The sequence below is a fragment of the Heliangelus exortis genome, chromosome 2 (genome assembly GCF_036169615.1).
Source record: "Heliangelus exortis chromosome 2, bHelExo1.hap1, whole genome shotgun sequence".
In the NCBI taxonomy this organism is placed as follows: domain Eukaryota; kingdom Metazoa; phylum Chordata; class Aves; order Apodiformes; family Trochilidae; genus Heliangelus; species Heliangelus exortis.
In genome coordinates, this window is record NC_092423.1 from 95,437,281 (window position 1) to 95,453,090 (window position 15,810).

At 35.6% G+C, this 15,810-nt stretch overlaps 1 protein-coding gene across 3 annotated transcripts in view; it reads left to right on the forward strand.

Moving 5' to 3' along the window:
• Window positions 1-8,783, forward strand: part of TMX3 (thioredoxin related transmembrane protein 3) — a 28,984-nt gene extending 20,201 nt beyond the window's left edge. For 2 of the 3 annotated variants that reach the window (XM_071737072.1, XM_071737075.1), the window contains 3 exons: window positions 2,287-2,416; window positions 4,587-4,655; window positions 5,732-8,783. In XM_071737072.1, coding sequence (XP_071593173.1) covers window positions 2,287-2,416; window positions 4,587-4,655; window positions 5,732-5,998 — 466 coding nt within the window. In that variant the 3' untranslated portion in view covers window positions 5,999-8,783. Of the gene's footprint in view, window positions 1-2,286; window positions 2,417-4,502; window positions 4,656-5,731 lie in introns of those variants that run through there. The other variant, XM_071737074.1, reaches the window with a different exon arrangement.
• The last annotated feature ends 7,027 nt before the right edge of the window (window positions 8,784-15,810 follow it).

The window sequence follows — 15,810 nt, forward strand, 5'->3', positions numbered from 1 at the left end:
CAGTTGTTTGTTAAATTAAACTGCATAATTTAATGTTAGAAGTTTGGCTTACTGGTAATGCTGATTGACAAAGCTCATCTATTAGGTCTACTTTGTTTAATTAATTACTCTATTAGAACTGTGGGGTAATTTCCTCCATTAAAATTACTGGGCACTAGACAAATTAAAAGTTGTGGCAATTTGTAATAGGAAATGTACATAATGGTTATGCTTTTTTCTGTGATACTGTTTTTCTGGAGAGGATTATTTCATTCTTGATGCACCTTTTAGGACTGATCCATAGAAGTATCTTCTGCAGAGAAGAACCATGATATGGATTAAAGGCGCTCTCTGTATGTGATAAGTAAATGATACATCTGAAAATTAAAATTAAACAAGCTTATTCACATATGCCCTAATTATGATCTTAAAAAATGCTTAATTAGAGAGCTAAGAAGCTGGACATTTAACAATTGGCTCCTTCTTCTCCTCTGGCCTTTCAAAATAAACAAGGGTCAGTATGCCAGCTCTGTAACTTTTCCAAGCCCCTTTCTTGGGGATCCAAGGATGTATTTGTACCCAAAAAGGTTCTGGAAGCTTCATGGGGACTCAGGAGGCACAAGGTCAGTATTTATGTGAAATGATTTACACTGGAATACAAATTATTTAAAAACAGCTGTCTCAATGGAAGTTAAGTGATGCAATTGGTCTAGTGCTGTATAGCTGTCAAAAGTGAGAGCTTTCTCTGCTTCATTATTGCTTCACCTGTGCAGGTTCTTAAGTCTGACTGCTGATCTGTTTCAGACTGTTTATCTGGCTGAAGATTGTGTGGTTTTTTGGCTGTGTGAGAAAGGGATTTATTTTGCTGATCCAGCAAAACCCTTAAATATCTTCCTATGTAATCTGCTGAGTACCAGAACTGATGTGCAGAGAAGCAGGGGAGGGAAATGAGGTCCTTGGGAGGAAGGAAATGAAGACAAGACAAAAGTGCCACTAAGACCAGCATTGGTCTTCTATTATGGCCAGCTGGATTGTGTAACTTAATCTGCAAAATGCCTCATTTTCTAATTTGTAGCATAGGGGAAGTTGCTGTTGAAGTGCCTGCAAAAATTTAATTATTTTATAAAGAGTTTGTATACATTTCTAGCATAAGTGGAAAGCGGGAAAAGAAAGCTGTAAAAATATGTTCACTGGTAATAGTAGCTGCTCTGCCAGTGGCTAGTTGAATAAAACCGTGTTGCAAGTGCTTCAGTTTTCCACTAGATGGCAGCAAGTTAAAATAGAAAAAATTCTGAATAGTGAGAAATATGTTGCAGAAAAATTTTTTTACTACACTATATGTACATACGAATGCAACTTCTCAGATGCCACCATACTTACAACTTGAGTACTGGGATCATGGTCAGCACCATGAGTCTCAAAGTGTTCAGCTTTCTATGAACTTAGAAATTTTTCATGTGTAAGTATTAAACTTGTTCACTTCTAGGTGAGGAATTGCATTTAAATTAAAAAAAAAACAAAACAAAACAACAGAACAAACCAAGCCACCTAAAATGTGTGAGAAAATTTTAAATCTTTCTTAATAACAATATACTTGTGCAGTATTCAATTTTCCTAAACCTGATCTAATTTTGAACTTAGGGATACTTCGAACAACAGATTATACTGCTTTATCTCCAGAAATAATTTATAACCTTTCTCTATTCTTTTTTTATGCTTTATCCACGCTTTCTCCATAATACTTATGCATGTGAATGTCAGCTGTTGAGTAATAATTGCTTAAAAACTCTGTAGCTCATCTGCCATATCTAAAAGATGCCAAAAAAAGTTTGGCTGGTATGGCTTATTCTTTTGGCTTGATAGGTAGAAGTTGGTGGGTGGTGCTGATCAGTTGGACCATTGCTATATGGGATTGAATTTTTGGATTATAGTTTTACCTTTGTGCATGAAAACACTTAATGTGTCACACTAATAATGTGTCACATTTAAAATACAAGGCTACTATCTGTGTTCTCTTACTAACTGGCAAGTCATAAGGTACCCAATTTGTAGTCACTATGGGTGTGCCAAATGGAATTAGTGTCATTTTCAATAGTGTCAGTGGCACAGATGAGAAAGAAAAAATATTAATAAGAACCATGCTGGTACTGTTCAGGTGATCCCTTTCCCCTTGCCCTCAAGGAACTCTTGTAAGGAACACACAACAAGTAGAGATTAATAGATATCCTTTTAATAGATTAGAAATTATTTGAATTGCAGTGTTTTACACAGTAGTTCTTTTAATGTCTATCTGTTTTATGTTTCCAGTGACTTGACTGTTCCTACTATTGTTGTACTGAATACCTCCAATCAGCAGTATTTTCTACCAGATCGACACATTGAGAACACAGAAGACATGGTTCAGTTCATTAACAATATCTTGGATGGTACAGCTGAAGTAAGTTGCATTGTGACTTGGAATATGTTGGTTCGTGTTCATTTCCATAAATGCTAAAGTAGGGGGAAAAAATGGTTACTCTGATTGCTATGCTATGTTTTGTCTTCTGTCTTTCTCTTTTGGGTGATTTTGAATTCTTGAGGTGTGCTATTGTTCACTGTTCCAACTGCAGATGTTTGTGTAGAAAGCAAGCTTTTTTTTTGTTTATAGCATGATGTTACCTGCCTTGTCTTGATATTCCTTTACTGTTGATGGAGAGCTTTTTATCCATCACTAGTTTGCTTTAAATGCATTTGTTTACATTCTTCTTAGGGCATAATTCAACTCTATCCTTTCTTTTGGGTAGTAAATCATTAAATCCAATAGTTTGATGAATTGTAGGTTTGGATTCAAAAAACAGTGGTATACTTTCTTTGCATATTACAGACACAAGCTTACCCCACCCTCTCTGCTCTAAAAATGAGCTGTCTTTTTTTTAAAACACCAAATGAATCTATCTAGAATTGATGACGTGAACACTTTTATGTTATCAAAACAAAGTCAGGTTTAGTTACTCCCTCACTATACTGTAAGTTGGACAGAAGGCTGTGTTCTGTGAATGAAGAAAGAAATCATGGATCAGAGCTTGTTTTCACTTATGGGGCAAGAAAGCTTTACCATGAAGGGGGGAAGTGCTAACAAATAACTTGGCTGCCTCCTGGGAGAAGCCTGTGTTGGATTAAGCTCCAGTTCACTATGTACTGAATGCCTACTGTTAGCTTATTCACACTTTGCATTATTAAAGCAAATTCTAGGTCATTGGGTGGTAATGACAAGTAATATTGTAATACTGTCAATCATTTCAGTCATATGGGGTACTTTAGCTTATTTAGTCTGAGAAAGTGATGTAGCAACATAATGTAGGTGGATTTGCTTGCTGTTCATTACTGGCCGTGCTTCCAGTGGCAAGATGAGAGGTATTCCTGTAACTTACGTGGCTGTTCTTTGTTCTTCAATTTTCACTTTTTTAATGCTTTGGTAATTTCATTGAGTTACATTATCAGCATCTGTTTGACTCCAAATATATTCTTTGGTTGAAAAAACAAATTAAATTGGTTTCTGTATGTTTTTTTAACTTTGAAGAAATTAGTTTCTGATGGCTTGTTTTTTCTGCTGTAATATTCCTTAGGTCTTTATACCTTTTACTTGCAGTATTTCAGCTACTATGATTGAAGGTGTGTCTAAATTCACGTCTCAATATGTGTGTAAGAGTGAAACACAAGACAGTACAGGATGTGACTCCATTTAAGCTAAATGGTGTCTATAGATAAAATGTGACCACTTTTGCTGCATTCAGGCCCAAGAAATGGTGCAGCTCTAGAGGAATGGCAGTCTTCAGTGTGCCTATAAGCAGGTTAATAGAATGAGGACTTTCTGAACCACAGTGAAAGTTCTGAGAAGTACAAGATTCACACACCTTGCCCCCATGCCTGAGATGAGTTGGGTTATTCTCCTCGACTTTCTTGTTATTTTATGTAAGGACAGATTGTCTCTGAGTCTGTTTCATCTTTGTGGACTTTTTGTGTAATTTGAGGGGTTTTGGTCAGGGTCAGATGCTGATCAGTTGACTTCCAAAATGTAGATTTTCTTCCCATTTGTTTCTGTGGCAACTCAATACAGGTGAAAACTGTTTCTAGTCAGCAGAAAATTATATTCAGATTTGCCTGTTTATTTTGAAGACTGCCGAATTAGGTGGCAATATAAGTATGGAATATCTATGCTTGACAGAAATTTTCTTTATTACACCTTCATATCTTGTTACTTAGGTTTTTCAAACTGCTTCTGTGGTAGTCCATAAATCCATCAGCTGCAAGAAAGTTCAGAACATCTCTGCAGTTCAGTAACTGTTACATCAGGACAATTGATGGTTTCTGATAGTGTTCCTCTGTGGTAAGAGAGTGGATTACCAGTCCATGGGTAAATTTTGCAATGACTGTTTCAAACAGTTATGAGAGAAGTTTCCATAAGCCAATTGTAAAGCTTGAGAAGTTGGAGTGTCTGGGCATCATGTGATGCAAGAATAATTACTTTTTGTTTCCTCCTAAAGGGATTTAAGGTCTGAAGAATTAACTTTTGGAATCATAACTTACAAGTGTCAGCAGTTTTGACATGGTTCCATTTGAAATTTCAGGCACAGGGTGGTGATGGACTTCTGCAACGAATCAAGAGAATAATCTATGATGCCAAATCTACAATAATGGTAAGCTTTATTTTTACATTAGATGGTGCCCTTGTCAACCTGATGCAATTATAGAGCTTAGAAATATTTTTGTTTGGTTTTTTTATATATATATATTTTTATGCAGTAGAGGTATATATAAATTAAGTTTAAGCCAAATTAAATTCTTGATCACAGTTCTTAGTGGTATTTTTCAGTATGCTAAACATGTTAGTTTCTTTATTTTTTACTCCTTTTCTCGGTTAGTTTGACATGTGTTTTAATGTATAGAAGAGGGAGAATTCAAATCTTTTCCTTGAACCTTTGGCATCACATCCTTTCACTGACACTGGTCACACTTTCATATTCTGGGAAATGTTGTTAGACTGTTAATTCAGTCAAATTGGTTAGGGCATAATGGGATTAAACATTTGCTGTAGTTTTAAAGCAAGTATTTTTATCAACCTATAGGTTAATTATGCGTAACAGAATTTTGCTGGGAAGATGTACACAAATCCTATTTTTCAGTTGTCCTACACAAGCAAAAAACCCTGTGCTCTGAATCAAAATTGAAGCTCACATGTTTCTGTATGAGTGGCATCAAAACTTCTGTGACTGTGTAACACTGAGCCATCAATTTCCGAAACCAAAGGTCCTTCCTCCTGTGCCATTAAACTGCCCTTCAGCAGGAGGCTGTGTAATAACACAATGTTTCTGCAGATCCCTTATTACTCAAACTAATTTTTGAGATACAAATAAGAGAAGAAATTGCTTGCTTCAATGTGTTATTTTAACATTGTTGGAACAATTGTTTCTCAAGCTTTGAAGGGTGGATAATAGCTTCATTTCACATGTTAATGTTATCTAAATGCAACATTTTAAGTTCTGACTTTTTTATGGACTTACAGTATGAATTTTTAAAATGAGGACTTCTCATTTATAAAAAACCAAACAAAAATCATAAAACAAACAAACCAAAACAATTCACCACCACCACCAAGAAAACCTTAAAAACTAATTCTGCCATTTTGGATGTTGCTGAGTAATAAGGGAAGTAATGCAGTAATTTTTTTACATTCACTGAAAGTGTTCTTCACTTTGAATTTGTGTTTCAACAGTCTGTGTTCAAGAGTTCACCACTTCTGGGATGCTTTCTCTTTGGGTTGCCCCTGGGGGTCATCAGCATTATGTGTTACGGAATCTGCACAGCTGATACAGATGGAGGGGTAGAGGAACATGAGGCAGCTAAAAAGGAAACCTGTGATCGGGAGCTCACAGATGAAGGCAGTGAGGAAGAGCAAGAGGAGGAAAAGAATGGAAAATATACAGAACTTTCAGATGGAGAGCTGAAACAGAAAGACATAATGGAAAAGAAAAAAGACTAGCTTGTTTAGAAAAAGAATTCTCCTAGGATTTTCAAATAGACTTATTTATTGAAGGCAGTCATTTATTGATGATATTCATGAGAGGACCTTTTTGTCTACATTATTGTAATTTTGATTTGCATGTATGAAAATTTTCTCAGAAATTTGACAGAAAAAAGAAAAGGACATTCTTCTTATTGTCTTTAGAAAATTAATGAAGAGCAATTTAAACTGAAGGGATTTGCGGGTACAGTTCTACACCACGTTGTTTTGAATTGTTCATTTCCAGAACAGTGAGATAATCAATGTTACTTGACCTTACTTGACTAATAAAGGACAGCTAAAGACTCTTTCATATAAAATTAAGGCTGAAAACTTAGACTAAGAAATCTGTGAAGTCTTTCAGTGCCTGATAATTAAAGACAACTTAGTTTTCCAAGTAGTTACATGTTCTACCCATTGCACATTATTCTGGAAATTCTACCCGTTACAGATTATTCTTTTTTGTTTTCTCAAGTGAAATGGAAATTTTTAGGAATTAGAGGACTGTTTAACCATGAAATAATTTTTGGCAGTCAAGAATGTTTACTTGATGTAGAATGTGGGAGATATATGCTAAATTAATTCTATATTAGCACTTCAGCAGCTACAAATACTGGAAAACTACAACAGAAAACTTTTAGAACGTTTGCCTATTAAATTGCTTTAGGTGAGAGCTTACACAGATTTAGGGTGCAAATGATCTTTTCAGTTTTCTGAATACACGGTACAACTTGATAAAGGAAGACATTAATGTAAACACCCTCTGGCTATTTTAACTAAGTCTTTAATACTTTTTGAATGGTGTTTAAGTGCTTAATTCAGATTGTTATTTGGTGTTGATACTTTTGTTTGAGACTGCTACCTACTCTGAAGGAGGCAGTTAATGGAGCATATTAACATTCATAGAGACTGGTCACTGTAACTAATTTTTGTTACCTGTTTAGTCATAAAAATCACTTTTAATACAATGCTGTGACTGCAAAGAGGACTAATTTCTGTCCAGAATTAAAATCTCCAGTGACAAGGGCTGCTTTACAGCTTATCCTTGATGTCATGGAGACTACCACAGAAATAAGACATGTATTGCTCTTCTTCCTATTACTCATGCTCATTTTTTTCCTGATAGCTTTTTGTTTGTTTGTTTGTTTGATTGGTTTTTTGTTTGTTTTGTTTTGTTTTTTAAAGCTTTATAACTGTATAATACAGGTCACAATGTCCTCCTTATAAGGCAGCTTGATCACTTAAGAAATTACTATGCTATAGCACTAAATTAAGGAAATTTTAAGTAAAAACATGGGTAAGCTTCAATAGACAAGTTGTGTGTTTGAGTAAATGTGATGATGACATAACTCATAACTAGGGAAAATGCGATGAATCCTTTTTTCCTTGTAGGAAATAAACTTCTTTCTTTTTTAAATAGCTTGGTAACTGGCTTCATCTACCAGTGTAGAGTACAGTAAATAGATGCCTGACTTCAAAGACTTCTGTTATCAAACAATATAAATGATAGCTAGTGAGATTAGGATCTTTTTTAGAAAAATTCCATGTCTGATTTTGATTTTGAGTCCAACCTTTTTGCTTTCCAGAGGACAGTAAAAAAAGTGGGTTTATAGAACAATGAGTAGTAGATGTCTGATTTGGGTTTTTTCTCTTTTTGTTTTCTCCTTTTTATTCTATAAGTTGCCTTTACCATTCTGTCATTATAGCAAGTTGTATGTAGTTACTTTCTTTTTTTCTTTTTGACTTTAGTCTTTCTTTTTGGCTTTATTTTTCTTTGGAGAATCTTTGAGGTGTAGTTTTAGAATATACTATTGGAGAGTGAGATGCTTAAAAATGTGTTTAGAATTTTTTTAACATGGTATAGAGCACTTAAGTTGTTTTTTGGGGGGCTTGGGTTTTTGTTTTTTATTTTTCAGAAAAGTCACTTGATGACAAGCCTGTAAATTTCTTTGGATTTTAGCACAACTAGGTGCTAATATTCAAAATATAGGACTATTAAGGCAGTAATATGTTTTCTTGCTTTATCTCTTTTCTTAAGAGATTTCACCTACAGATCAGTTACATATTTATTTGTGGTTCAGGTTGGAAACCTGCAGCATTTGGCTTAGCAAAAAACTTGAAGTGGTCACTAGGACAGGGCTGTTCCTTCTATGATGTGTAATAAAAGAAAAATAATTCTGAATCCGGCTGCTCTGCTAAGAACTGTTTCAACTATGAACCTTAATTTTTGTGGTTATTTTTCTTTGTGTTCATAATTGTTGGCAGCCAAATACTTTTCTGAGAAATTTTCTGAGAAATTTTCTGAGATCTGGACCTAACGATGATAAATACAATGTAAGAAGCAGGTCACTCTGGGATCTGTAAAAACTATAATATTTAACATAAAATTAGAAGGAAAGTGTGTGTGTCAGCCACTTCTGGAGTATCAGAAATGTCTTGAACTGCTCAAAGTTAAACTTGAAATGTACTGCCATTTCCAACAAATCCTTCTCCCAACAATATTTAGCAAGACACAGGGAGGAGAAAAGCATACAAGTCATATACTGGATGTCAGAAGCGATGTGAAATTAAGAGTGTTACTGTGGTCATACAAGTAATCTAGAATGCTGTCTGAGTGGGGAATCTGGCTTTTTTTTTTTTTTTCAATCTTTAAATGTTTCTTAAAGCAACTTCCCTGTAATAACTTTAAATTCACAAAATAATGCTTCTTTTTTTAAGTCAAGTGTAAGCTTTTTGTTTTTCTGTAATAAAAACATTTAAAAGAGGTTGTTTCCTTTGCTTAATTTACCCTGTGTTAATCATAGATTGTGTACATTCCTACACATTGTGTAGGAAGCTGTGTTTCCTGGGATACTCATTGTAAGTGTACTTTAAGCCCCAAGTAACACAATACAGAAATACACCTGGTAGCTTTGGAGAAGAAAAATTAATCTTTTCTGATTAAGTTCTCTTCAACATTTTTAAAATATGATCTAGATGTAGGAGTTAATATTTACTTGACATTTTTTTAGTGAGAATCTTAGCACTGTAAAACAAATGCATTTCTGATAAAGAGATTTTAAAATACAAGTTCACACATACTCTCAAATTCTAGCAAGAATTTGAGTAGCAGAGGGAACCTGAGGCAGACTGTTCTAGTATACATTTTCTTCTTGAAGAGCTTAATTTTGGGTAGCCTTGGTGCTTGGACACTCTATTACAGCATCCTTGTTTACCTGGGCTGTTTTAGCCAATCCTGCCCACACTGTGGTGCTCACTGCTCAAAGGATGGAGCGATTGCACTCTGGTAGAGCTGCTGTGTTGAAGGTGGCACAGAAGTGTTTAATCTTCATGAAGTGCTAAGGCAGTAGGTTTAACTTTCTCTGTTCTGGAACTAATTTACCTGATCCTTTTTTGTCAGCATGTTTGAAGAAGTGGTTGTAGTTGCAATGACAGCTGAAAGCTGAAGTTGGTGAAAAGGGTGCAAAACTGGAATGTACTTCCCTTAAACTGTTAAAAATCTTGTGAGACTACAGATTTTCCAGATTATATTATGCTGTGGCAAAGTGGTTCTGGCTCTCAAATCTTTCAGGGAGCAAAGCAGTTTTCTGTTGATTTTTTTTTTTCCTCATCCCTGAGTACACTTCTAACAGGTTTGATCATATGAAGCTGTAGCATGTTTCTCTAAGCAAAAAAGACAGTTCTGAAAATGTTGTGTTGAACTTTGTTGAATTGCCTTGCAAGGTTTTTGTAGTCTGCCTAGGCAGTGTAGCATTCACAAAACAATTCTCTTTCTCTGGTTTCTGAAGTTTTAACCAGTTAAAAGGTTTACTGCTACTGTTCTGTATATCACTTTACTTACATGAAGGACCATTTAGCAGCTGATGTGAACTCTCCCGTTGCTAGCAAACTTCCTTCTGCTTAGACACCAAAGACTACTGAAATGTTTGCAGTTGTTTAACAAGGTTAAGTAGACTATGTTACACAAGCATTTTTAATGGAGTGTTGTGGCTTTTAACAATAGAATGTGAAAGATCTAGAAGGACCTTTGAAGAGAAGCAAGGAAACCTTCAAGGTGATAACTATTGAGAGGAAGAGAATTGCTTTGTCACTGAGTTTTCCCCATAAATTTAGAGGGGAGAAGAGAGGAAACATCACTGAATCCAAGTATAACCTAACATCTTGTACTGAAAAAGGTGTTGCTTTTCTCCCATGTTCTGTCACTTGCATTGCATCATTGCAGTATTTTGCAGCCCTTGGTTTTAGGTTCACATAGCTATCTTCAGGTGTCCTGACCAAAGCAGTGTGTGGTTTTAGGCTGTCTTGGGAAGGAATGGAGCAGGTCCATGTGTATTTGTATCTGCGTCTTATGTTTTGATCTGGATGAGCTCCATCTGACACACCTGCACAGCTAGTGGGAGTTCCAAGTTCTTTCAAAAGAAACCTTGTATCTCCGTATATGTGACAGCCTTTGACATACAGCAAGTAGTATTACTACCCAAACAAGTTTACTTATGGATGTTTTTGGTGTTTCTCAGCAGAAACATATACTCCAAGTCATTCACAATATGTACTTTAAAGTTCATAATTGTTTGGAACAAAAAGAAAAAAAAAAAACCCAAACAACTCTTATCTTAGGTTACTACAATGCTACTTTAGAGAAATGATAACTTAGATTACATTCAAATATTTGTAAAGCTGGCATCTTGTAGTCTTAATTCTTAGAGAATCTTAGAGATCTAATAATAACATTGGATGTGTATTTTCATATTAAGTAGATTTTTTGCAAAAGTTGCTACGCTTTTCTATTACCTTAATAGTAAATGTTGACTCAGTCCAGTGTATGCAATGTATTTCTCCATGGTATCCAGTGACAGAATGCATGAGAATTGTTAAAACCTTCACTAGGGGAGGCTTAAACTGGACAGCAGTAAGCATTTCTTTATCAAGAGGGTGGTCAGACACTGGAACAAGCTTCCTAGAAAGTTGGTTGATGCCCCAAGTCTCTCAGCACCTTAAAAAGAGGCATTTGGACAATATTAAATATATTGTAATGAAAATAGTCTATTTGATTCTACTGTTCATAAGACAAACTTTAAGGGTCGGTATTAAAGAAAAAAAAAGGACACTGGTACTTCAGTATCTTAAGTTTCTAATTCCCTCCTAAAGTATATTTTTTTATGATTGAATCATTTTAACTTAGAATTGACTTAGTTAATCCTTATTGTTTTCTTAGTATGCTTCTCTAAGATAACGTTAGTGTCCTGAGAGTACCACTGTACAGTAAATATTCAAATGCAGACTGATATTTTGGATGGCCACTGGATAATCTTACTTATTTCCTCTTTGCTTTTGTAAAATGCATCTTTTTGATATTACCTTAAACATTGAGACAATTGAGCTGCTTCTACTTTGCTCGTTGTATAGGATCCCTTAACCCACTCAGTGTGGGTTCAAAGTGTTGTCTTTGGATTAAAAAAAAAAAGAAAAAGGTTACCACTGTCAAAATATCAGAGTGGTTTTGTAAGACTTTTTTGTAGATTCCTTTTGTTAACAAACATCTAAATCTAGTATCATAATAACTTACTTGCCCCTAAACAAATAATTTGGTAGAATAGGAGGAACAATGGAAAATAGTGGTCCAATGGTAGACTGCATCTCAATAAGGGGGAGGCTTGTGCATGGTCAGTCTTTATAGAAATTTAAATTTTCTAGGAACAGAATTCCTTCTTCAAGTAAGAGGTCTCCTTTTACATGAAGTGGAACAAAACTCCATTCTTTTCAGTCACTGAAATTTATATCTGAGGGTATTTCCTGGTATGCAGAAAACGGGAGCAATACTTGAAGTTCTTGGTAATGCATTAGTTGCTATGCAGCTGGAGAAAGAGATTAATTGCCTTCAGCAGATTTATCTTTTGGAGTCTCAGTGGAGAAAATAATTATAAATTATGCTGCATCTTCATGCAAAGTTATGCTTTATGCAAATAAAAACACATGAGAATTGAGTTAAACCTTGAGATGGCAACACCGTTGCGTATCTACCCCTTTTTCTTCCCCATCTTAAAAATTAAAAAAAAAAAAAAAAAAAAGAAATGCAAAAAGAAGCCATATTTATTCTTCATGACTCATTTATGAAATCCCAGAATGTTTCAATCACATCCCAGATACCATGGGTTGCAGGAGAGGATGCAATTTATTGTATTGTTACCTTTTTTAGATTTATCTGATCCTACTGTGCATTAGAAAGTATGAAAAGACTTTCAAGTTGGGTTGAAGAAGAGGCAGTATTTTCTAAAAGGTAAAAAGTTTTGTTCTGTGTTTTTAAGTAGCTGGGAGATTCATGTATGACATTGTCATGATTTAAAATAGAAGTGAGAGTAATACTTGATTTTTAGAACAGGATTTAAAATGCAAATATGAATCTGCATTTGAACACAGTATGTTTATAGTTTTGCATTCATCATCATATTGTTGTAATTTAAGTGGCCTTTTTTTAAGAGGAAAGCTGTCAGTGTGTTCATGTGAATCTGTGTTGGTTTTTAGTTTCCAGAGAGCAGCTGGAATTCAAGCATAATGCAGAAACACGGAGTAATTTCAGTGAGTTTTAACTCTGCATCAGCTTCAGCTGTCAGAAATCTAAATGCTAAGGCATGCTAGAAATAAGTCCTTGAGGTGCTTACTTAGCTTTGCAAAAGCACAAGCCACGTATGGGAAATTAATCAAATGCAGACGCTGTATGTTAGCTAATGGAGAATTATTAATTATGGCTTAAGCCTGAGAAATAAGTTGCAAGCCTACTTTTAGTTTCGTAAATAATGGTTGTGAGGTGGAAAGAATTTTTCATACTGACATCCTTAACTGTTGCATCCCCCAGGTGTGATCTTGGCTAGAAATGTGTAGCAAGGCTCATAGAGGAATGAAGTTCACAGTCAGGGCTAAAGGTACGATAATCTTAAAGTGAGACTATTCCTCATGATAAGGTGCAATGGCAACAGTGAAGTCTGTAATACATTCAGATAATATGCCACTCTTTCATGCCAGTTTCTGTAAGAGATGCACCGTATTGGTAAGAAAAAGTGAGAGGTTTCCATATTCCTGGCAGGTCTTTTCCCTTACTCCCTGCAGAAGACAAAATGCCTCAGTGCAGAGCCTTGGCATGAGCTTGCACCTGTTTGTTTTTTCCATGTCTTTTCCCAGAAGCAGGAACTTGATTGCACAGAGCAGTCTCTGGTGATGAGTGATTCTGTTAGCTTCTGTTGTACCTGTGTGGCTTTGCCCCAGTGGTTTTCAAAAAGAGTTGGAGGATGGCCACAATGAACATGAGCCTCAAAAGTGGCAGTAGCAGGGACTTCAAGGAGCCTCAGCTTTGACATGCAGGACGTGTGCTGCTGTGGATAGCTTTTAATGACTGTCTGAAAGCACAGGACATTTTAAGGACTCTTTAAACACTTCAAGAAGTCATCGTTGCATCACTGTGATGATGTATCATAAGGTGAGAAAGAATACATGAGGTATGGAGGTGAGCAGACACAAAAGCCTGTGGGGTGTTTCCTCTGCTCAGTCTGTACCAGCTCATTTGATGGTAGGACAAGGCCACTCTGTTTTGGTGACAGTGTGTTCATGATCACAGATGTAGGTTGGCCTGTGCCTTTTGGTCCTTGGGCAATGAACTTGCCCTGTCATGTTTAAATTAAAGCGCAGGCATGCCACGGAAGCATTAACATCAGATTTTGGCCATCTTCCTTTGACTTGGAGTGCAGTTTTAGGCAAGTTACTTAGGCCATAGTTTCATTATACTGCAACTTTAATGACAGTGCTGGCTTCAGGAGTTTCTATCCTCATACCTTTGTACACTGCCCTTCAAATTATGGCCATACAAGCTGTTGGAAAAGCAGAAATGCAAGGGGATGGATGAACTGATCCAGGTGAATGCAACTCCTTGCACAGAGCAGCATGCCAGGGTATGAAATAACAATGAGAGTTGGGAGACAGCAGCAGAGGGGAAAGCTTTTTAAAGGGTATTTCACTATAAACTGGCTGTGCTGAGTTAGGTGTTTTATGTTGTCCTTTGCTTCAACCATAAAACAAAGAGGATTTGCTTGAGTCCTTACAGTAAAGAAACTGGGTTGCTATCTTATGATCCCTCTTACAGTAATGCAGTAATATTATTTGTAATTTATCTAACCTAACCTCTCCTTGCTAGAAGACAGTAAATACTGCAAAGCAAAAATCCTGTCTTGTCATGTTAGGCACAATTCATCTTGCATAGGATATAATTAGGTAAGAATGGAAAGGATGCACCTCTCAGTTTCACTGTGGCCAATCACTTCCATAGTCATAGGCTGACTCACTAGGTTATACATTTCGGAAATAAATTCTGCTATACCATGCTGCATCTATGCTTAAAACTACAAAATGCTTCAACTCTGAGTCCAGACTAAGCAGTCCTATTCATTTGTACATGACTATGCAAATAACTAACAGAAACAGGCATTGCATTGTATAAAGGAACAGCATTTTCAGGCTTGCATTTTAGGAGATTATTTTTTTTTTCATGTATAGAGAATGGTAACTAAATGAATTTTAGACTAATGGCATGTAGCAATTGCTATTTTTTGGTAGAATTTTCTGTATCAGAATTTAAGTGCTTGGTGAGGGTGGTATGTTTAAGAACTGATGCAAGAAAAGACCAAATAAAAATCTCAAATGCCTGCAATGCTTTGTTTTGGAAGCATTTTTCCCAAGTTAGATGAGAACATTGTAGTTGTAACCTTGGACAAACACAGGATAGAGTACCCAGTGCTGCCCAGTGCTGTGGAAATTGTGTTCCTAGTAACTTGGCAGAAAACAAATGGCACTTTTAAGCAGCAGTGGCTGAAAAGACTGATTTGGTTGGTCACTTACCTGTAATAGCTGTTAATTTATTCTGTGTTGGTTTCCCTCTTTTTCCCCTTTCCTCTAATTTTCATCGTGTTCTTTTGTATTGTACTATCTAACTGTTTGGCCTTCTCCTTTTCTTCTGCCCACTCCCAAGCTTTTTTGAGTCCCCTTTCTTTCCCTTCCTATATATCAGCAGTCAGAACCACACAGAAAACACCAGATTATGATGAAAAAATCTATAGGTAAAAATCTTTGTTCAGGCTACTGCATAACCTGTTAGGTTGTTTCACAATGATGTTGTTTCCTTAGTGACCCATCATGCTTAATATTCTGGTATTTTCCATAGATTCATTATTTTTGATTGGCTGAGTTGAAATTAATAGAATATTTTATTATTGAAATACAAGGAAAGCTTGTTACACATATCTTAAGCATTTGAGATGTAACAGATTTATATGCAGTAAATAAAACATACTGTCTTTGAGACTTCCCCTTGGGAGCTGACACATTTCACTCCTGTATTTAGAAAATGGGAGACTTAAATCTTAGTCTTTCAAATTTTCACTGCTGTTAATAAAGAATTTAAAGCTTTTTTTCAGTGAACATGATACAGATAAGCATCAAGAGAGAAACAAACTACTGAGACCTGTGCAACTGATGAACTGTGTGGGTAATTCTTATAATGAAAATATCATATTTTGCTGGTTTTAGACATGACCAGTCCTTCTGTAATATTTGCAAGAACAGTTCTTAGTTAGTCCAAATATGTTATGCTTGAGCAGAACTACAATATCTCTATACCATTGTATTCGAAAAATACCTTCTTTTTGCAAGGTTGTGGGGGTTTGTGTTTTGTTTTTGTTTTGTTTTGTTTTTTGTGTTGTTTTTTTTTATGAATTGCTTGTTTGTCAAGGCCATTATGTTAGCAAACT